The 23,510-nt window shown below is 38.1% G+C and overlaps 1 protein-coding gene across 8 annotated transcripts in view; it reads left to right on the top strand.

Moving 5' to 3' along the window:
- Nucleotides 1–23,510, top strand: part of thrb (thyroid hormone receptor beta) — a 284,472-nt gene that overhangs the window by 206,260 nt on the left and 54,702 nt on the right. For all 8 annotated transcript variants that reach the window (XM_082186756.1, XM_082186758.1, XM_082186757.1 and 5 more), the window contains one exon: nt 13,794–13,844. In XM_082186756.1, the coding sequence (XP_082042882.1) occupies nt 13,794–13,844 (51 nt within the window). The remainder of the gene's footprint in view (nt 1–13,793; nt 13,845–23,510) is intronic.

Below are 23,510 nucleotides of genomic sequence, written 5' to 3'. Positions count from 1 at the left end.
AGCGCGCTGTGGGTTTGAGTATCATATTTTGGAGCGCGCTGTGGGTTTTAATGTATCATATTTTGGAGCGCGATTGCGTTTGAAAGGAAAAATGCACCAAACATTAGGCTTTATGTTTTTACTATTATCTCATTTCATATCATCATAACGAATGGAAACATTTGAAGTAACATATGATAATCAATATATTTTTCTCTAGCGTAGTTGTTCTTGAAATCTTTTGGAAGATTTAATTTATTGTTATTATTATTTTATGCAGCACTGCGTAGCCTATGCCTACAAGGCACAACAAACCTGGTGTTCATTATATATTGTTGGAAACGTGTGTGTGTGTGTGTGTGTGTGTGTGTGTGTGTGTGTATTCTGTGAATTTTAAAAAGAAATTTTAACCAGAAAAATCTAAAATCTATTCCCAAAATCGTGCAGCCCTATAGTTTCTCTTGATATCAGTATGTTCACAGTTTTTTCTTTTTTTTTTTCTTTCAGGGACCAGATGCAACTGAGTCCTGCTGACTTCAACATTCACATGAGTCTCTGTACATGAACATGGTAAAGTGAAAATCAAACACCTTGGAAATGAAAGGTATGTACAATGTTTTTAGGAATGGCACAAAGGTCTCTGTCTTTGGATCATTGTTTTCAATGTGCTCTTTTGTCATTTGTATTTTTGGATTGTGTTGTGTTGTAAATAAATCAAACAATCTAAAAGCCATTCTTTTTTAAATCTCCTCATTCTTTGTGCAAGGTTGCTCTGAATGACAGGGCCTGATCGCTCCTAATAGGGCAGTTAGGGGAGTGTCTTTGTCTTTCTCAGGTGTAAAAGCCTTACATATTCATGAGATGATCACGCCTCTTCGAATATGGCTTTGTCACACAAAACACGTCTTAGAAATTTTAAATCAATATATTGTCTTATCTGAATGAGCAGTCAGGGTGATTTTCACATAGTTTTGGAGCAAATATTCTAGGCTATGTCATACAATTTTCAAAAGTCTTGTGAAGAAATAATCAGTATGGGTTTCATGGCCTTATTTCAGTGATAATTTTTTTATTTTTTTTCACAAACCACGCATAAATGTCATTATCTCAAAACTACAAACTTTTACATACATGCTGCTGATATATTATTGTAGCAGAGTTTGTGCTGAATACAGTGTAATTAGACTTTAGCCATGAAAATGTCACTAGTAACAGAAAAAAACACAAATGTCAGAGCATGTCAGAACACCTCCAGAGCCCAGAAAACAGCTCAGACCTCAGAGGGTTAAGACCATTTTACCAGTCGCACTGAGACATTTTAGATGATACAAAACATGAAAAGGAAAAACAATATATTCACAAGATACATCATATGTGATATATAGACATTCTCAGTGAACTTTTAGTGACTTGAATCAGGGGGAAAGGAAGGGAGGAGGGAGAGGGAGATGGAGAGATAAGGAAGGAGAAAAGTTTGGACAAGACAATGTCCTGTGCTCTTTCTTTGAGATCTTCTGTCCAGGGTGTGTTTTATTGCTTTATTGCAGGGTGAGTTTTATCTCAGCTTTTGTCTTAGCAGGAAAATCAATTCTTACAAAGTTGATGATTACATCATTACATTGAGGTCTACTCCTGTTAAACATACGTCATATATATCACCTGACATTTAGAACTAAAGAAAAAAAGCTGAATTTTGAATTTGCGAGAAAACAAGAATGCTCCTATGATATAACTATACAAGACGTAAAGTATATAGTGCAGTATTGACAGATTTGTTGTCTTTTTGCTGCAATCAAGTAATACAGGATTATACTTAGCTTTTTTTGGATATGTAGCTACAAACAGTAAATCATTTGTCACGCAGTTGCTTAGTGTCTTACATGCTCTAACGGCTCCAGAGTGGCTCCAAAGAGGAAGACTTAATTACTTAGTAACTTAGTATTGTAATTTTACAGTTAGAGTCTTAGCTTACAGTACAATAGTTACAATATTATAATATATATTTATTATTTTGTTTAATATATTATTTAATAATAATCACATTAAAAATCACAATAATAATTATTTTATTAGTAATATTTTAATTGGTCAAAAACAGTTGGACCTTTCAAACTCAAGTGGAGAGATTTTTTTAAACGATTCGATTTATAGTTACTGAAATAGGTTTGTGTTAGTTCTTGTAAAGTGTAAAAGCAAGTGTAAACACCCATATTGATTTTTGTTTTCCTTTTCATTCAGCCCTAGAAGGATGGTTTTATGGACAAAAAAAATTAAATAATAATTTGCAAGCTTTTTTAATTATTTTTATTTTGCACTCCTGGAATGATTTATTCTTTCCAAACAAAGCTATTCAAATCATCTGGTGAACTTTCCTGTATTTCTTCAGATCGCAATATATATCTCAGAAAAAGTAAATAATGCTATGTCAGTTTTTTCCAATAATGTGCAGCCCTAATTAAAATATTGGGGATAACGGTAGTGTCACAGTGTGGTGCAGGCAGAAGAAGATGAGGGAGAATCAAAAGTTCCAATGCAAACTTTACTGACAATATAATACAAATAGGTACAGACAGGCAGAAGGTACACACACACACTTAGTAGGACAGTGATCGGACCAAGACTGACTGAACTGAATGGAACTAAATACAAACACTGATGAACACTGATTGACAGAACACAGTTGACATAAGCTATGTTTCCATCAACACGTTTTTATCCGAATTATGTGATATCGAATGAAAAATGCCTTATGGAAACAGTAAAATTCGATTGAATTTCTTGAATATCGACTAAAATGAAATACGGTCGGTCTCATCGGATTTTATCTTGATCGATGTACGGTTTATGCGATAAACGCTGATGGAAACGTTATTTGCCGAATAAATAATGGATTGCGATTAAGTTTTAGGTCATTTTATGGGTACAACCCGCCACAAAAGAAGAAGTTTTAGTTATTTTCCGCCCAGTTTGCACCCATTATATACTGTCTGGTTTGCACACATGGCCGGTGTCAACAAAGTGGACAAACGAGGAGACGAGATACTTTTTGAATTTAATTTAACAGAAAAATAAAACGGCTATTATAGCAAAAATCTAAGAAATGCCATAATAGTCAAATAATGTCGTTATCAGCTGTCACATAAGCACCTAGAGTCCTGCAATGGGTTGGGTACCCGCATAAAAGTGGCTAAAACGGGTGGATTGTTTGTGACATTCCTAAACTTCACAGGCGGGGATGCGGGCGGATAATGAACTCCTTGCGGGCGGGTAGCGGATGAAAAATATGTGCAATATTTGTATGTCTAAATTGCCATTACACACTCGCAAATATGTGTTTTGGGCATCCTTAAAAATATTCTTGTTTGCCGTTACCCGACCGATCCTGTCAATTTAGGACCGACCCAATACATTTTTTCCCCCTTTTAGTCCGACCGACTGGCCGGTTGTAATCTTGTAAAACGACCGATTTTTTTATTTATTTTTTACTCTTCAAACAACTAATACAAATGCAATAAAATAATATTAATTATATTTTAGTAGGCCTAAGTATTGTGTAGGCTATGCTCTTTCTTTTAAATAAAAACCCGTCAATCAAGCAAAATAATATTCAATGATTGTAGGGCAGGCTAATAAGCCTATGTGTTGTAGCCCAGTCATTAAAAAACGATTTAGTTTCATATACATTTTTTAATAAAATGATATATATATATATATATTTTTTTTTTTATTTTTTTATTTTTTTTTATGTTGATTATATGAAAAGTGAAAAAAGCATGAATAAGATGATCCCGAATATCGGGAGACAAATGGAGTGGGCAGACATGATTTTGACCACTTTATTAAGTTTGTTTTTGTAGAAAGACTTTCTTTAACCCTCTGGAGTCTGAGCGTTTTTTTGGGCCCTGGGGGTGTTCTGACATGCTCTGACATTTGTGCTTTTTTCAGTTGCTTATAAACATATTAATGGCAAAGGTGTAAATTCACTCTATATAGCACAAACAGGACTACAATAATATGTGAGCCACATGTATGTACATGTTTTCATTTTTGAGAGAATAATGTTTATGCGTGGTTATCGAAAAACTAAAAATTAAAGTTTTTGAAATAAGGCCACAAAACACATACTAAATATGTGGCAATAAGACTTTTGACTAATGGATGTCGTCGCCTATAGTTTTTTCTTCAAAATTATGTGAAAATAGTCTTGCTTTATCGTTCACATAAAACCATACATTGATTTAAATTGATGTAAAACAAGTTTTGCTTGGAAAGCCAATATGCGAGGGGGGCGTGAACGAGGAGTGGTTTACACCTTAGAATGCAATGTCCCACCCACTCTGCATAATGATGAGCCATTCACTCAGGTGTGACACTGACTGAGCCACAATGCAAGGACAAAAGATATATTTAGAAGAAGACTTATATTGACCATTTAAGATTTTGCTTACATCTATCTTGTAAATATGTTTTGCTATTTTATTAAAACGGTTACAATTACAACAATAATTACAATTTCAACAATATTTCAAGTGTACTCTTTCTTTGTAAAAAAAAAAAAGATTATAGGCCTACATTTTATCTAGGCTATGTATTCATTAGTTTGAATATAGCCAACATTGGAACAGCTAACATCTTAGTTGATGACTTTATTTTTGACAAAAATAGTATTTTATATATAGAAATTGCTAAACAAAAGCTTATTTGATGTGGCAGTATATTCTACAGTAAAAACTGTACCCAAATCTACTAAACAAAATGTTGTCTTTCATATTTCGTCTGACTGTAACGTTTTTACTCATCTCAGTATAGCAATACAGTTTGCTAAAACATCATCATTCATTCACACACGCGATTTAAATTTAAACTGTCTTTGCCAGCTGTGGTAAACAGCGCGCATCTCTGCCGTTTATTCATTCATAAACAGAAACCCACGTGAATAAATTCACGTGAGAAGGAAAAAACTTACTAGTATTCCTCAGCTCGCTCCTCGATATACCCGCACTTCTGAGGGACATTTTCCATTAGTATTATTCCTCACAGCGCTGCAAGACGGTGTAAACAATGATCTAAATAAACTTGTGTGTTTTCTCGAGCTGATGGGGGCGTTCACAGGATTGCCTCAGCCATTTGCGTTTGAATAGCGCGCGCTCTCCGTGGGCGGGGCCGATTAAAACGTAATGAGCTGAGATGAGCTCGACTGGAATCGCTCTCTTTTAATACAGATTTCACAAGATGAGAATATTTGTTTTTTATATAAATTACTTCATTTAAAAGAAGAGAATTCAAGCTTCATGCCTGTGTGTCTGTATGCCTGTTTGACTGAGTATTCGCTGAGTTATTGTTCATTTTCGGACGCGTTTCAGAATGGACTTCACTGGCAGAGAGAAGGCAGAACTCGCTTCGTGTTTATTTTTCTTTATTTGGCAAAAAGCACAACACTTTGTTTTTATTGTGAGTATACACAAAAATAATACACATTTAACAGAATCGATTGATGTATGAAACTCCTATGGAAAATCAAAGTCAACAGAGTATTTATGAGTTTCTTTTACACTAATAAAAAAAAAGCGAGCTGGTATCGCCGGCGATACCGTAGACCTCAGGGGGTTAAAGTGAATTTCGTTTTGTATTAATTGTATCTTAATTTTAATCAATGTTTAATTAACCATTTTCCTGGATTTAATAAATAAGAGCTAAATATAGCAGGCAATAATCAGGACACGGAGAGGCGCCCGCGCGTGAACTGGAGGTAGCCTAGGCTACTTGAATGGCCCAAAACAAAGCGCACTTTCGCGCTCATTAGCCCATTCATGAAGCTATTGTGATGTTGAGAGAGGTGCGAGATAAAAAATAAAGCACTTTAAATGGAATGATTTTAGCTTGTGTGCGATTTATCGCGGGCACGGGTCAGATCTGGTGCTGAACTTTGCGGTTACGGGCGGGGGTGGGTCTCCAAAAATGGACCCGTGCAGGACTCTGCACTATTACAACTTGTGCAATATTGATCATTTGTTGGTAGATGGCGCGATCCAGGACCATTTTGTCTAGCAAAACTTTGTTCGCAAATGTTTGCTTGAATGTTGTGCGATTCAGTGCGAAAATGAATGGAAACACCTTAAAATGTCTCAAATCAATTCGATATACCAATTTGATCACAAAACAACATGTGACGTCATTACGCACAGGTTTTTATTCGCTTTAAAGCCGTTTGATGGAAACACACTTTCACCAGCTTTATTCGCATGATTTTTTTTACCGAACTTCAGATAATTCGATTGACAAGTTGATGGAAACATAGCTATAGATGATGATGAACTAACACAGGTGATACAGATGAACTGATAAAGGTTGTCATAGAAACAAATGAGTGGCGGGAAAACAGAACAAAGGAAGACGTGACTAATACAAACAAACACTGACACGTGACAGGTAGGGGATATAATCAACAATAATAACAGATATTAAAACAAATATTTTTGTCATAATTTTGCAGCCAAATGAGAAACACACAAGAGACACTACTTGATCAGTTCCTTTAGAGTTTGGTGTTAGATTTTAGTGTAAAATTGTACATTTTTGATTATGTTAATTATTGAATTTAATATTTTTCTCGATAATGGATTCTGGGATTGCCTTCTCCAAAAAGAATAAATACAATTTCTAGGTTTTGAAACAGAGCTATTATCGGTATTGTATCAGCATATATATTTGATGCCTTTTCTAGCTAGTTGAAGTATAATAAATAAAACAGTAACCATTGTAGCAATACAATATTTTACATTTTATTTGACCTAATTCCTGTGTCTGTAATCTGAGTATAAATGCGCATGTTCTGTTATCACATAGTTTCCTTTGTGTTTAGCAAGCTGCACATCTTCCTTAGATTGTGATCTTTAAACTGAATCATGCATGTCAGACTTTCTCAGTTTGCTAATTGCCTTATCTTTAGCATTTGCTTATGAAACAGCACGAAAAACATTGCCTCACACTACATATTCGCTCAGACACAGATATATACCGGCGTTCTCTTCCTGTGATGTACATCTGTTTTTGTGACATTAATACTGAGCACATGATCCTGGATGACAAGAGTACCAAAAAGTCTCTTTTTTTTGTTTGCTGTCATCAGGGCTCAATAATAAGGATTCTTTTCTACTGGCCCAATCACAGTTCAGGCTTCACTAAAGAAAAAAAAATTATGAAAATTTTAACCTAAATTGGGTATATATAGTTTGTTCTGGTTCTTACATGTGATTGGCTGAGAGCCTTTTCCAGCCATGCGATATTCTACCAGTATCCCTAAGGGAACCGTTTCACCATTTGTATCACTCTGCTTGCTGCATTTCTCACAGTGAGTGTCATGACAAATTAGCAAACCCACCATGATTTTACAAATAGTACTGTTTTTGTGTCACAGAATGTAGTTTTAAGAGGTTTTTTTGGTGAGAATGCAGTTATTTAGACCTCAAATGCGACTTATACAGTGGGGAGAACAAGTATTTGATACACTGCTGATTTTGCAGGTTTTCCCACTTACAAAGCATGTAGAAGTCTGTAATTTTTATCATAGGTACTCTTCAACTGTGAGTGACGGAGTCTAAAACAAAAATCCAGAAAATCACATTGTATGATTTTTAAGTAATTAATTTGCATTTTATTGCATAACATAAGTATTTGATACATCAGAAAAGCAGAACTTATTTTTTGGTGCAGAAACCTTTGTTTGCAATTACAGAGATCATACGTTTCCTGTAGTTCTTGAACAGGTTTGCACACACTGCTGCAGGGATTTTGGCCCACTCCTCCATACAGACCTTCTCCAGATCCTTCAGGTTTCGGGGCTGTCGCTGAGCAATATGGACTTTCAGCTCCCTCCAAAGATTTTCTATTGGGTTCAGGTCTGGAGACTGGCTAGGCCACTCCAGGACCTTGAGATGCTTCTTACGGAGCCACTCCTTAGTTGCCCTGGCTGTGTGTTTCGGGTTGTTGTCATGCTGGAAGACCCAGCCACGACCCATCTTCAATGCTCTGACTGAGGGAAGGAGGTTGTTGGCCAAGATCTCGCGATACATGGCCCCATCCATCCTCCCCTCAATATGGTGCAGTCGTCCTGTCCCCTTTGCAGAAAAGCATCCCCAAAGAATGATGTTTCCACCTCCATGCTTCACGTTTGGGATGGTGTTCTTGGGGTTGTACTCATCCTTCTTCTTCCTCCAAACACAGCGAGTGGAGTTCAGACCAAAAAGCTCTATTTTTGTCTCATCAGACCACATGACCTTCTCCCATTCCTCCTCTGGATCATCCAGATGGTCATTGGCAAACTTCAGACGGGCCTGGACATGCGCTGGCTTGAGCAGGGGGACCTTGCGTGCGCTACAGGATTTTAATCCATGACGGCGTTGTGTGTTACTAATGGTTTTCTTTGAGACTGTGGTCCCAGCTCTCTTCAGGTCATTGACCAGGTCCTGCCGTGTAGTTCTGGGCTGATCCCTCACCTTCCTCATGATCATTGATGCCCCACGAGGTGAGATCTTGCATGGTGCCCCAGACCAAGGGAGATTGACCGTCATCTTGAACTTCTTCCATTTTCTAATAATTGCTCCAACAGTTGTTGCCTTCTCAACAAGCTGCTTGCCTATTGTCCTGTAGCCCATCCCAGCCTTGTGCAGGTCTACAATTTTATCCCTGATGTCCTTACACAGCTCTCTGGTCTTGGCCATTGTGGAGAGGTTGGAGTCTGTTTGATTGAGTGTGTGGACAGGTGTCTTTTATACAGGTAACAAGTTCAAACAGGTGCAGTTAATACATGTAATGTATGGAGAACGTACTCGGTTACCTAATGTAACCTCGGTTCTCTCTAGAAGAGGGAACGAGTATTGCGTAAGTTGCTTACGCTACGGGTAAAGTTGTCTTTTCTCGAGATCTGAAGCCAAAAATTATCCTTAATTTTGTATTTATTGTCAACGCAGTGCGGCAGACAGCAGACCATAGCAGGCTGTACGAGCGTGCTCATTGGCTGTCCTGCGGCAACTGCAGCAGCCTACCAGTGAGCCCTGCGTGACGTCACGCCCAATGAGGGCGCTTCGCGCCCTCCACGCGCCTGGCCCGCCAGAATGGGTGTGGCTAGCGTGTATAAAAGAGGGGCTCACAGGCTGGAATTCTGGTTTTCATAGACTGAAGCGAATAAGCTCTTGGCGCGACACGGCAGGTTACGCAATACTCGTTCCCTCTTCTAGAGAGAACCGAGGTTACATTAGGTAACCGAGTACGTTCTCTTACGAGAGGTTCTCTCGTATTGCGTAAGTTGCTTACGCTACGGGAACCCCTTGTCAACGCCGTGCGCGCCGAGCATCAATGCATGAGTCCCAGGGAAACCCGGGGAAAATAACATGCGAGAACAGGCGGCCAGCACGCGGGCCAGCACGTGTCATAAGCACTTCATAAGGGTACAGAGCGGCACTGCCGGTCTGTGTATAAACCCAAGGAGAGTGCGGCCAGCAACGCGGGCCAGCACAGTACACAAGCACATCACAGGGAAAATATGTAGAGCGGCCTCGCCTGTCCATGTATGAAAGTGTAAGCCCTAGCGCCACAGTGAGGAATAGGCGGCCAGCAACGCGGGCCCGCACTAATACATCAGCGCATGATGGGGAAAAATACAGAGCGGAACCGCCGGTCTGTATATAGAGACTTTTATCCCTAGTGCAGCTACCAGAAAAGCTAGTAATACACAGGAGTAGTCTGCGCATAATAATGGACAGAAACATACATCCCGCTTAGACTGATAACAGTTTAGCCTGCAAGGCGGGGACTTCCAGATTATAAAATCTCATGAATGTGGAGGGGGAGGCCCAGCCTGCCGCCATACATATGTCGTGAATAGAAATCCCACTAGACCAAGCCAACGAAAAGGCCATGCCACTGGTGGAATGGGCTCTGATGCTCATAGGGCACTGCAGGTGTTTGGACGCATATGCAGCTGCGATAGAGTCCACTATCCATCTGGACAGACTCTGTTTCGAGGCGGCGAGACCCCTGGTGCGCCCACCAGATGAAACGAAAAGCTGCTCGGAATGCCTAAAGGCGGCGGAGTGTGTGATGTACACTCTCAGTGCCCTGACGGGGCATAGGACGTTATCACTATCATCACTATCGGATGCTGGCAGAGCCGACAGGCAGATGATCTGCGCCCTAAAGGGAGTGCCAATCGCTTTTGGGACGTAACCGTGTCTCGGTTTGAGGATGACTTTAGAGTCATTAGGTCCGAACTCGAGACACACGGGCTGACAGACAGCGCGTGTAAATCCCCCACGCGTTTTACTGATGCCAGAGCTATCAGAAAAACGGTTTTAAGCAAACGGTATTTCAAATCCACAATTCTAATGGTTAAAAGGGAAAAGCTTTCAGGGCCTCCAAGACCAAAGAAAGATCCCAGATAGGAACCGAGGGGGGGCCGCGGGGGGTTCATCCTCCTGGCTCCCCTGAGGAAGCGGATGATGAGCTCATTTCTTCCTATTGCATGGCTGCGCGTCGTCTCGTTCTTTGCGGCGCGAAAGCCTAGTGTTCTGCCACTGTGCCACAGGGGGAGGACACATAAGCATTCAGTTAGCGCGAGCATATAAAAGAGCGTCACGTTTTGTGTCGGCGTTCGTTTGCAGGTGTGCGTGTATTAAAACAGGCTCGTTTACTGCAATATTAGTATTTCCAGCCACCTGAACCTAGAGGGGGCTGAGAAATGTGTGAGAATTGGAGGTTGGTCCAGCCTCAGCGAGACTCAAAACACTCTCTCTTCCTCCTTTCGCCGGTGAGTGAGGCATTTTAGAGGCGGGTTCGCTTTCTGAAGTAAGAAAGCTGGCCGCGAGCTCGAAGCGAACAGCATAATTTGTATCTGCTGTCAGGGCCCGGATTCGAACACGGGTCTCTGGCGCGAAAGCCTAGGGTTCTGCCACTGTGTCACAGGGGGAGAACACATAAGCTTTCGGTAAGCGCAAGCATATAAGAGAGCGTCACGTTTTGTGTCGGCGTTCGTTTTGCAGGCGTGCGTGTATTAAAACAGGCTCGTTCACTGCAATATTCGTATTTCCAGTAACCTGAACTTAGAGGGGACTGAGAAATGTGCGAGAATAGTAGGTTGGTCCGAGGGAACAGATCCGGCGAGCTTCTCGTTGCCGCAACGGCCTCCGGTGGTCTCTGGGGGCGGCGCTTATTTCTGTGCGGCCCCGCAGGGACAGGCGGAGTGACAGCTTGCGTTGAAAGCTTCAAGTCGAGCCCGCAGGATCGACATTGAGAGCTCTTCGCACTCGGGGAGTGCGGTGGCGGCGTGCTCGCGGCCCAGGCAGAGAGCGCAGATGACGTGGCGGTCTCTGTTGCTGAGCGGCACGAGCCGCAGGAAAGACGAGGTATTTTTAGAAAAACGCCTCGTGCTCTTTTAGGAGAGAGAAAGTATGTGACGCAAAGGCGAACACACACAGCAGAAAAAGGATATGTCGCCGGATGGCGTAGCAGGCACGGAGGCTGAAGGCGACGAAGACGGCCAGCTTCCTCAGACGCTTCCTAGGCTTGCTGGTCGCTTGTTTCAACGGCGGCGGCTCTCAAGATCCAGCGATTCGACGAGCTTCGCTGAAGACATGAAAATCAGAATTCCAGCCTGTGAGCCCCTCTTTTATACACGCTAGCCACACCCATTCTGGCGGTCCAGGCGCGTGGAGGGCGCGAAGCGCCCTCATTGGGCATGACGTCACGCAGGGCTCACTGGTAGGCTGCTGCAGTTGCCGCAGGACAGCCAATGAGCACGCTCGTACAGCCTGCTATGGTCTGCTGTCTGCCGCACTGCGTTGACAATAAATACAAAATTAAGGATAATTTTTGGCTTCAGATCTCGAGAAAAGACAACTTTACCCGTAGCGTAAGCAACTTACGCAATACGAGAGAACCTCTCGTAAGAGAACAAGAGGGCTTCTTAAAGAAAAACTAACAGGTCTGTGAGAGCCGGAATTCTTACTGGTTGGTAGGTGATCAAATACTTATGTCATGCAATAAAATGCAAATTAATTATTTAAAAATCATACAATGTGATTTTCTGGATTTTTGCAGTGTACCTATGATAAAAATTACAGACCTCTACATGCTTTGTAAGTAGGAAAACCTGCAAAATCGGCAGTGTATCAAAAACTTGTTCTCCCCACTGTATATAAACATAACACCTATTTGGCAATTTGTTTTATATATATATATATATATATATATATATATACAATTATTTAATTATGTCATCCGGATATCGCAGACTCGCTCTCATGTTTCATACAAATGCAGCTTTCTCCACGGAAACAAAATATACCTAACAAAATACGCCTACGTTTACGTCACTATATTACAATTAAATCCTAATTTAATCATGACAAACTATATATTGTTGGAAAGGTCTAAGACTCCTTAATAGATATTTCAGCACTGTTTTTTGTTACAATTTATGCAGGAACAGTAATAGATGAATTTATGACAAGAGTGCACCTCAAAAAATCGACATCATAACAGGAGTTCTGGCGTTTGTCACAAAAAGTCAACGCACACACTTTTAATAATTGAAACTTTGGTTTTCATGCTAAAAGTTCATAATAAAACATTTAATCTAGTATTTGTCAATAAAAAAATATAAAATAATATTATCTTCTAAAAATTATGACATATATATTATCCTCTAAAATATTATATTATATTTTTTTTATCGCCTTTTTTATTACATTACATATTTTAGTAGTTATCATAAATTAGGTATCATTTGAAAGCTTACGATCTCAGAATTCATCCTGTGAAAACTGTTTTGAAATTGGACATTGTGTTACCATAGAAACGGTACTCTAAATTATTTTATCAGGCTCCTCCCCTTTTGGGCATCATTATGTTTCATAATTTATGATAAAAATATTTTCTAATCTTGACAAAACACATATTGTCAGAAAGGTCTGAGTCTCAAGGTTCCATATTTTGTGACAAAAGTGATATTTGGACAGAAATTTATTAATTTGTTATGTTAGAATGCATACAGTTAAATTCAATGGAATTCAATGACACCCGGTGGCTATTTTTGGTAATACGCCTAAACAAAATCTCATGGGAACTTCAATTTTTGTGATATCAACTTCAAATTTGTAACACAACTTGGTTAGATATATGGCTTTCATTTTATAGTAATTTTTTTGTAAAACATATTTTGTTAAATATATATTTTATATAAAATAAAAATATTAAATAAATTATATTTGATTTAATGTAAATTTAAACTTCCATAACTTTTTCATACTTCAATTTTATGAAGTGCTTTCACTTCAGCAATAATCTGCTATTTTTCCCCTTTAAAACAAGACCAAACTTAGGTCTATACTCCAAAGCATTCTTGAATTACAACCATTTAAGCTTGAATAGTGCATTTTAATGTACATTTTCAAAAAGGGGGGTGACAGCTAAGGGGACTCAAGTCAATATGTTGTGTCTTACTTATGTGGCAAGTAGCCATGATATAAGCGGGATATTGTACATCCAGCCGGTTGTTATCGCAGAATAAACCCCTTTAGTGATGCAAGTATGTATGTATGTATATATATATATATATATATATATATATATATATATATATATATATATATATATATATATATATATATATCAGACCATATATATACATCAGAGCATCCTTACTGGTGAGCCCTGAACTTGCTGTTTCCAAAATTGTGTGTTCGCAAGCTGTCTCTCTGTCTCGCTTTTTCTAAATGTCTTTATAATAAGGTTTAATGTGTCTCTCCCATTTATTTTAGAGCAAGCAGACAAATGCACCTCCCGCTGGAAAGATGAGCCCATGCAGAATGGTACAGTAACACCCTCTATCAGCCATTTATTCTCATCTATCTCTCTCTTTCTTTCATGAAGTGCTGTTAAAGTGGGGGTTTGATGAGGGGATACAGTTCATAATGTCAGAGATTGAAGAGTGTTAACCTCATTTTACTTACTCATGTGACCTATTTCTGAGGGGAAATTCAATGAGAAAAGGGAGGGACTTGATTTTATTCACCTGCAATTGATTGGATGGTGAGAAGAGACTGACACATACCAGAAATGTGAGTTTGATGAAACAATTCTATTGGCTAACATGGCATAATCAAAGAAAGTAGTATCAGTGGTAAAATAAAGTTGACAAAGCAAGTTTTAGTATTACATATTACACACATAGGGGCAGTCATGGCCTAGTGGTTAGGGAGTTGGACTGGTAACCCAAAGGTTGCTGGTTCGATTCCAGAGCCGGTGGGAAATGACTGAGGTGCCCTTGAGCAAGGCACCTAACCCCTAACCGTATGGGGTGAGATTTCGGTCACAATTCTGCGCGCGCAAGATCACATTTTGAGCGTGGAAAAGGGCATTTCGCACGCGCGTGAACTGAGTTTTGCGGAGAAATGTTCGTCTCGCAGATAAGAAAATATTGCGAGCGAACGAAAATCAATTTTGCATTTAAAATAAGTATTTGGATGTGCGCGGACGTTCTCTTTCGCGTGTGCAAAGTTTCACTTTCTTGCTCCTTTCATACCAGCCGTGAGCGCTCTCTAAGCGCAGACGGCTCGCTTGCTCAACACAACCCAGCGTTACAATATGCCATAATTCCAGCCAATCAGAGATGAGACTGCTAAATTCTGATTGGCTGGCTTGAAAACCAATCACAAGACTCCCTGCATCACCTACTGCGGATTCAGAGAACTAGTGCAGTTGAGAGTAAAGTTGGCAGTAAATTCACAGATTCGAACTTCCCGGGTCAATAACTCGTGAGCTAAACGTTGTTACTGCACAAATGACACCTCTTTTTATAACAACACTTATTTTGTATAAATATCGTTTTGCATATATTCTTTATGATTATTATTTATGAAAAATATTCAATAATTTCACTGTAATTCACTGTATTGTTGGCAAATTCAGTTCACATCACTGCTGTCCTGATGGTTATACAACAACACTTATTTTGGTAAAATATATAGGCCTATTTTAAATTGTATATACAATTGTACTGTAAATGTATAATTTTTATGAAAATATTAAATAACTTCACTGTAATTCACTGTATTGTTGCCTAATTTAGTTCACACATCACTGCTGTCCTGAAGGTTATACTACAACACTTATTTTGGGAAAATATATATTTTAAATTTTATACAATTGTAAATGTATAATTTTTATGATTTTTATGAAACATATCTTTACTGTAATTCACTGTATTGTTGCTAAATTCAGTTCACACATCACTGCTGTCCTGATGGTTATACAACAATCGAATCTGTGAATTTACTGCCAACTTTACTCAACTGCACTAGTTCTCTTCCGACAAACATTATTTTTCTGGTCCCTTTTGTACAAACACAATTTTTCTCCCAATAGGTGTTTTATATGGAACAATAGTAATATCATTCATAATAAAAAATCTTTGTACATGGAGAATTGGGTCCAACACAACATTTTAATTGTTAGCCAACTAATTGACAAATATTGGGCAATTTTACACCTACCCTAATTTTATTTCAAAATATGGTTTATTTGTAAATGTAAAAGAATTTAACAAAGTAATTAAGGCTATTCCTAATGGCATACTAATATTAAACAAATTTTCAGATGTAGATATCAATAATACATCTTTACAAAATCCTCAACTCTTTGTAAATGGTCTCTCTTTATTTGATAAAGGTTTTAATAACAACTTTATAAGAAACTCCTTTAATGTTGGATCCAGTCCTCCATGTAAATCAAAGTGGCTTAAACCTTATTGTATATCTTGGCGCAACATTTGGACTATGCCCTATAAGTTTATTATTTCTAATAAAGTCAAAGAAGTAATGTACAAAATTATTCATAGATGCTATCCTGTAAATGCAACCATTAGTAGATATATTCACGCTGTTTGTGATAAGTGCACTTTTTGTAACACATCACTTGAAGACAGAAAAAGGGCAATATAAAAATAAATGTTCAATTTCTTTTTGGACTGACTTTAAAATAGATATGACAAAAAAATTGAACAGATGTCTTGATTTAGACCCTCATGACATTTTACTTTGTTTCAAAAACCCTTTTTTTTCTGAAAAACAAAATTATATAATTAATCTTTTTATCATTTTGGCGAAATTTTATATTCATAAGACAAGAATAAAACAAAAGAAAACCTCCTACGGTATATTGCCTTCTATAACACTGATCTAACAATATATTTTGAAACTCTTTCAAACATGAGATCACAAAATAAAAAGCTTATAAAAACAATACAAATATTAAAGCTTTTCAAATACATATAAATGCCCTGATATTTTATACTTATATTTTTGTATTTGTTCTTATGTTTGTTTATTTTATAATAATAATTATTATTATTATTATTATTATTTTGGTAAAATATTTTGAGCTGTATTGTCAATACTTTGTAACCATTTTTTTATTTTTTTTTGCATTGTACTGAAATGTTTTTGTATTTGAACTGACTAAATAAAAAAAAAATAAAAAAATAAAAAACTAGTTCTCTGAATCCGCAGTAGGTGATGCAGGGAGTCTTGTGATTGGTTTTCAAGCCAGCCAATCAGAATTTAGCAGTCTCATCTCTGATTGGCTGGAATTATGGCATATTGTAACGCTGGGTTGTGTTGAGCAAGCGAGCCGTCTGCGCTTAGAGAGCGCTCACGGCTGGTATGAAAGGAGCAAGAAAGTGAAACTTTGCACACGCGAAAGAGAACGTCCGCGCACATCCAAATACTTATTTTAAATGCAAAATTGATTTTCGTTCGCTCGCAATATTTTCTTATCTGCGAGACGAACATTTCTCCGCAAAACTCAGTTCACGCGCGTGCGAAATGCCCTTTTCCACGCTCAAAATGTGATCTTGCGCGCGCAGAATTGTGACCGAAATCTCACCCCATATAACCGCTCCCCGGGCACCACACAAAGGCTGCCCGCTGCTCTGTGTGTGTGTCCACGTTTGTAGTGTGTGTGTGTTAACTACTCACTACTCTGCTCCTAATGTGTGTGCATTAACTTGGATGGGTTAAATGCAGAGGTCAAATTCCAAGTATGGGTTACCATACTTGGCCGTCTAGTGTCACTTTCACTTTCACTTTCTGTCCAATGACATGCACTGATTAATCATTTACATTCAGTTCAGAAACATGCACTAAAATAGTAAATAAGGTTAACTTCTAATTTTATTATTGACTGTGATTGTTCATGACTCATATGAAGTCGACATTGAAAGGATTCTTTTACATTTTTTAAAACATCTTCACCAAAGTCAATTTGATCAAATTTAAGGTCTTAAATATCAAATGGTATAACAAAAGTTATAATTTTAAGAGGTCTTAAATTTGGGTACAAAAAAACAAAAGAATTGTGATACGGGTTAATGTGATTATGAAACTTAAAATGAATGGGATCATTCAACTAAACAAAAGACGATCATTTTATTGAAATGTGAACACTGCACGTTTAAAGTCAAAACACAGCGCTGCTGCGTGTTCTACAGGTTCTTGCTTTACGAGCAGCTTGTAATCATTATTGAATGCATGCAATACACAGATTTTACTATTAACGGCACAATAATCTTGTTTGTGCCTTGCTTCAAACTAATTATTATTGTATCGGCAAAAAACAATAACAATCATCATTTAATGTGAATATACTAATATACTAGTACCAATTTCAATACATATGCATATATTAAATAAAATATCTCTTGAGTATTTAACCTGGTTTGCAGTTGAATGTGTGCTGCAGCCTGTATAAATAAGTGAAATAATCTAAGATACAGAATTTTTGGGGAGATTATGAGTTTGTTCTGTATGGACTACGGTATACATTTTATTTGGGCAGGTCTTAAAATGTTTTAAATTTGATTTTAAAAACTCTGCAGATATTTTACTTCTAATCACCAGTTACTAATCAATTACTTCTTTACCAGCAGTCTTATTTTTCCCCCCTCTCTCTCAGGGTGGGTGTACAATAGCTGTAAATTCGGTTTGCTCTACACCACAGTTGAGTTGCAGTAAAAGCTGATACTGGAGCAGTTTTACGGTTGCTGTCATAGTGGCCTGTATTAGTACAACACGATGTCTTGTGTTTTAATGCCATCGGTTCTAAAATATGTTCACTATGCTGGCCTATACTGGCCACTTAAAGCATTGATACTTCAGTGTTAAGATACTTGAGTGGTATCTGCAAACGAACGCTTTTCAAGCTTTCAAACTAACTACACTGTGTGAAGTCCAGGTTCAGAAAGTAAAAGTCCAGTATTTTGTTCCAATCGCATGGATTTGCTAGTTTTTCAGCCAGGAGATAGAACTAATTAGTGAAATCAGCTGGCTGAGTTCATGGTTGGGATAAACATATGGCAGGACTTTTACTTTCTGACCGCTGGACTTTACACGTCTGCTAATGACATGTGAAACCATTGAGCAATACTTCAATCTGCAAATCATTATGTTTTGTTATTATTTAACCAATATAATGTTTTTATTTTATTTTTCTGATTACTTTTATAATCTACCTCTAGGGGGCAGTGAAAGCATATTGTAGCCCAGCTGCAAGTTCAGTACAGTCAATACTGGTCAAAACCATGCCGATGGGAACAAAGGATGTTTGGAATGGTGTACTACTGCACTGCTTCAACAGTTGTTTTCAGTGTACAGTATACTGTGTGCAGTATGTGGACTAATCTCATGAATATGTCAGGGTCATATTTCGCCCTACAATATGGCCCCCCTTTTTTACAAATTATTATTATATATTTTTTTGGCATTGTGACATTTAGGCCTAGTATTTTTTACTGTAGTAGAGTACACATTTCTAGAGTACAAAATATTGCCTTCATGCCTAATGGTGGCATTTAGCAAATTAGAGCTAGGCGATAATATAGTTAACATTTTGCAATGATATAAACAATCACACAGAAAATATTTGCTATAATCAGTCATATCTTCTGATTTATGTGAAAGTACTGTATATCCGACTTTAAATATATCGCTGGGTAACAATCAGTTGTGTGCAGTGGTGTTCTGAAATGAGGAGTCCTTGTAAATTACATTTAATTACATTAAATGTCTCAGTTACATTTGTTTGACTAGTTTGAAGGAAGAGATAGTCTGAGGTGGAGAATATGAATGTTCTTTATTGTCAATCAGCAGAGAGAAATATGAATTGAAGAAGAAGCTGAGAAAGTCTAAGTCTCTCGATCTGTATATACTATTGGGTATGTGGGTGTTATGCAAGCAGACAGTTTTTTGTTTTTTTGTTTCTGGGGATTGCCGTCACCTCTGACAGCAAAACAGGAAACAAGTCTTGCAAATTGCATTATCTAAAAAAGGACCATAGCCCTTTAGTATGATAAAAAAAAAAAAAAAAGTTGAGAGATAAAAAAAAAAAGTACATTCCCACCTACATTTTATTAACATTTTTAATCAAAATGTCTTCAACAAATAGATTTCCATTTTGTATTAATTTGGCTCAGGCTGGATAGGACTGTAGCCACGAATAGTTCTCAGTTTTATTTTTAGTGATCTTTTGTATCTGCTGCTGTACACAACTCATACTGCATGGTCCCATAAAACATACTGTAAGCAAACACATATTATTATTACCGGGACTGCCATTTGAATTATACTACCCCACCCGCCTAATGACCTATCAAAAACTCCACTCAGTGACCACTCTCTCCCAGCATTGGCAGTTAAAGGGGTGATAGAATGATTTTATAGGGTATTTCACACTGTTCCTTAAGGTATCCAAATAGGGTATGTAACATTGGTTGGGCTGAAAATGCCACGGTGGGTAATGTAACCCTGAGAAATAGCCCCAGAATGAAACAAGCGTTTTTCTCCCTTTTATGGTATTCTCATGAATATTTAGATGAGCTGCACGCTGATTGGTTGGTTTACAAGAAATCTCCAAAGCAAACACGCAAAAAATGCCCAATGAAGATCACTCACTGTGTATCTAAACTACAATCGAATAAATATTTAAATTAAACCAAACCGTCACACTGTACCTGATAGATAACAATAGCTATACAGGGTGTCCACAGATATGAACAAGTTAAATGTACAGTAAGTCTTTTTAAGAACTTTTTAATACCACCCCTTATATGAAATTTAAGACCAAACTGCAATGGAAATACACACGTACACATATCATCACATGTCACAAAATATCATTGCTGTCACAAATGCTATTTATTATTACAATATACAGTGAGCTTTTCATATCAGTAAAGCGGACAATATCCAAGGGGCTGTTTACACCTGGCCACTTCATACGTTTTCTCAGGTCGGATCGCTATCTGATTTATCAACACGATTCCATTTACACCTGGTCACATACATGTGTTCTTGCAAAACGGATTAAAATCCGATCTTCAATTCCCATGCTATATGCAGATTTAATGGAGTGCATGTCACCGAAAGCAACAGATATGAGCTGCATTTTATTGATCATCAGCTAAAATTTCAAAATCAAAGACCGCAATAGGAGAGAGTGGCAACAGATAATTTCATTTCTTTACTTTTAATGATGATTCTTGTGTGTTAAGCGTCTGCGACTTACTTTCACTTTGATTTGCGATAGTTTGCACGTTGGCTTAATGAATAGATGCTCAGCTTCTCATCTGTGGCGATGCGTGTTGCAGTAGTCGTCATATCTGGCTATAACATGACATTATAGCCTATAACACTCTCACACTTAATTTTTTTAGCATTTTTGGTACAGTTTATATATGTGGTTTCAACAACCAGATGCATTTACACTTGTCTAGTTTCATCTGGAATGTGGCCCAGACATCGTCCTGAAGTGGTTTGAGTGATCGGATTCAAATCCGTCTCGAATGTGTTTCAGAGGGCATTTACACCCTTTTTTTTTTTTTTACGATCGGATAGCTATCTGATCACAGTGAAGCATGAAGTGGCCAGGTGTAAACAGCCCCCAAGAAATCAAAATTGACAGCAGCCAAAGAGCTAGATAAATACAGTTCTTTTAAAGGAGAAAACTGTTTTTCAAATACCTTGATTCCCATTGTACCCAGTACATTTCCAGGCACCGGCTTTAACCACCACGAGAACTCGTCATTCTCGAGCCATTGCGGCTAAACTGTGTCTGACTGCACGACCACCATTGATATTCCTGAGCCCAGAAAGTGTGCTGTGTGTATGCAAATTTAGGGGCGTAACAAAGGTACAGACTAGCGTTGCCACCCGTCCCGGTTTTCCAGGGATTGTTCTCTTTTTTGAGCGACAGTCCCGGAAAATTAAAATTCTTTCCCGGGATAATGAATTGTCCTGTTTTTTTGTGAAAATGTACTTCTAAAATAGAATTTCCTGGTTTCAAATTAAACCGTTTCCTTCTACTGTTACTGTATTTTCTTCATGGTTGTGTACATCCAATCCTGTGTCCGTAAACGGGTAAAACAGTGGATTGGCCAATGCCAGGCGTTTACTTTTATTTGATTGGAAGCTCAACTTATCGCCTAGCAACTGCCTGTGCTGTCGGTCGGTCGCACGCATCCACACACATCCAGGATGAAACAGTGTGAGTTCAGTTGCTAGCTTTACTCAGTTTTGTGAAATGGGGGGAGAGACGAACGAGGAGAATAACAACAAAATCGGATGAGCCACCAGTGTCAAAGAAAAAACGAAAACTTACACTCACCTACAACCTACAACTCAGACTGGGCAAAAAGAGAAGACTTTTCTGAATGGGTAACGTTAAGGCCCACCCAAGGAGACCCGTTCTCCGCTACCTGTGTTTTGTGTCCTGCCAAAATCGTCAGGGAGAGCATGTACGTCAGGACAAATATAGGTAAGAGAGGCAATAGGGAGTCCTTCAACTGTTAACATAGTATATTTGCAAATATGGGTTGATATCATCATCAAAAAAATTCATCTGAGGGTCCCGGTTTCTCACAAATCAAAGGTGGCAACCCTAGTACAGACCAGATCCAAATAAGGAAATTCCCCAAGTGTTACATCACATCTGAGTTGATTTGAGATCCAATCATTTTACATCTGCAGTTTAAAGTTTTGAGATTTGCATATTAAGGAGGTGACATAGGATTTTGAGATTCTGTGTACGGCCATTTTACCCACCGAGCTGCTGTTATTCAACTATGCTAAGGTAAACTTGGTTTTGCGTTCTATCACCCCTTTAACTCATTCTGTAGTCCATGTAACTTTCTCATTGCCTTGGTGAAGTTACCATCTGGCCCAGTCTCCATTGGTATGGCACTTATGATTGCATTTATGAGAGCACACATGCCTCTTTTCTCAGCTAGCAGGAAGTCTAAGGCTATCCTATGCATGGCCATTAAGCTTGTGGCATGTAGCTGTAGCCCTAAGGACTCAAGTGCTTGATTGTTGTCACATTTTCCTGGTTAAATAAACATTACTTTATAAAAAAAAAAGAGGAAAAAAGAAAACAAATACAATTATATTTTGTATTTTCCATTAACATTGTAATTAATGTTCGTAACCCTAATGCAACATTTCTGAAGTAGAAGCACCAACGTCCCAAAACAAAAACAACACCCAAAACACAAATCCTCAATGGTGTGTTTGCCTTGACCAAGGCGAAGGAGGGCTACTGCTGGGTTCATGGTAGGTCGTGTATTCTGTAACGTTGCTGACGTGGGAGACGATGGTGAAGAGAACCCAAGTGCAGTTTATTCTCAGTGTCCAAAGATCTAACAAAATCCAAAACATGAAACAAACCATGAACAAAACTTGACTATGAACAGACCAGGCAAATGGAAACATGGAACAGCATACGTACTTCAATACACGACAACGTAACATGGCAAACAAAAGGGCTTAAATACAGGACTACAGGGATCACATGACAAAAAAAACAAAAAAACAATGAGAGCAAGACACATGAAACAAGGGAACCAATCAGAACACGACACATAAGACAAGGGAAGCACAAGACATGATCACATGAGGGCAAGGAGGTCACATGACAAGAACCAAGAACCAAACTATAACAAAAAAAGACATGAAACAAAACCAACTATGACACCTAATTCAAGAATAATTGTTTGAAATGTTTTTTTTGTTGTGTTTTTTTTTTTTTTTTTATACATTTATCCCAAAATAATAACTCAAGGCAGTAACAATTTAGACAATATTTTAATCGAACTGATGTTCAACTGTTAATAGTAAACTTATTTTGAATCTTCTGTCATCAAACTCAGTAAACATGAAAAAAAAAAAAATCATGTTTCCACAGTCCAAGTTCAAGTTCAAGTTTTATTTTGACGTGACAAAGTAATGATGAGTTGTTTATTTACTTTTTAATTAGTCTTCCCCTTAATGCCATATTTATGAATTCAGACTGATTTAAGGATGCGGAACTCGCACAAAAACAAGAAGTGGGATTTATTGTGTGAACCAATCATAGCCAAGCATAACCAATCAATGGAGGCATTGGCTCCTCTCACATGACTTTCCCCCATTCATTCTTAATTACCCCCC

The sequence above is a fragment of the Leuciscus leuciscus genome, assembly GCF_965113295.1.
Source record: "Leuciscus leuciscus genome assembly, chromosome: 12".
NCBI lineage: Eukaryota > Metazoa > Chordata > Actinopteri > Cypriniformes > Leuciscidae > Leuciscus > Leuciscus leuciscus.
Note: the sequence above shows the minus strand (reverse complement) of the source record. Positions and strands in the feature narration are given on the sequence as shown.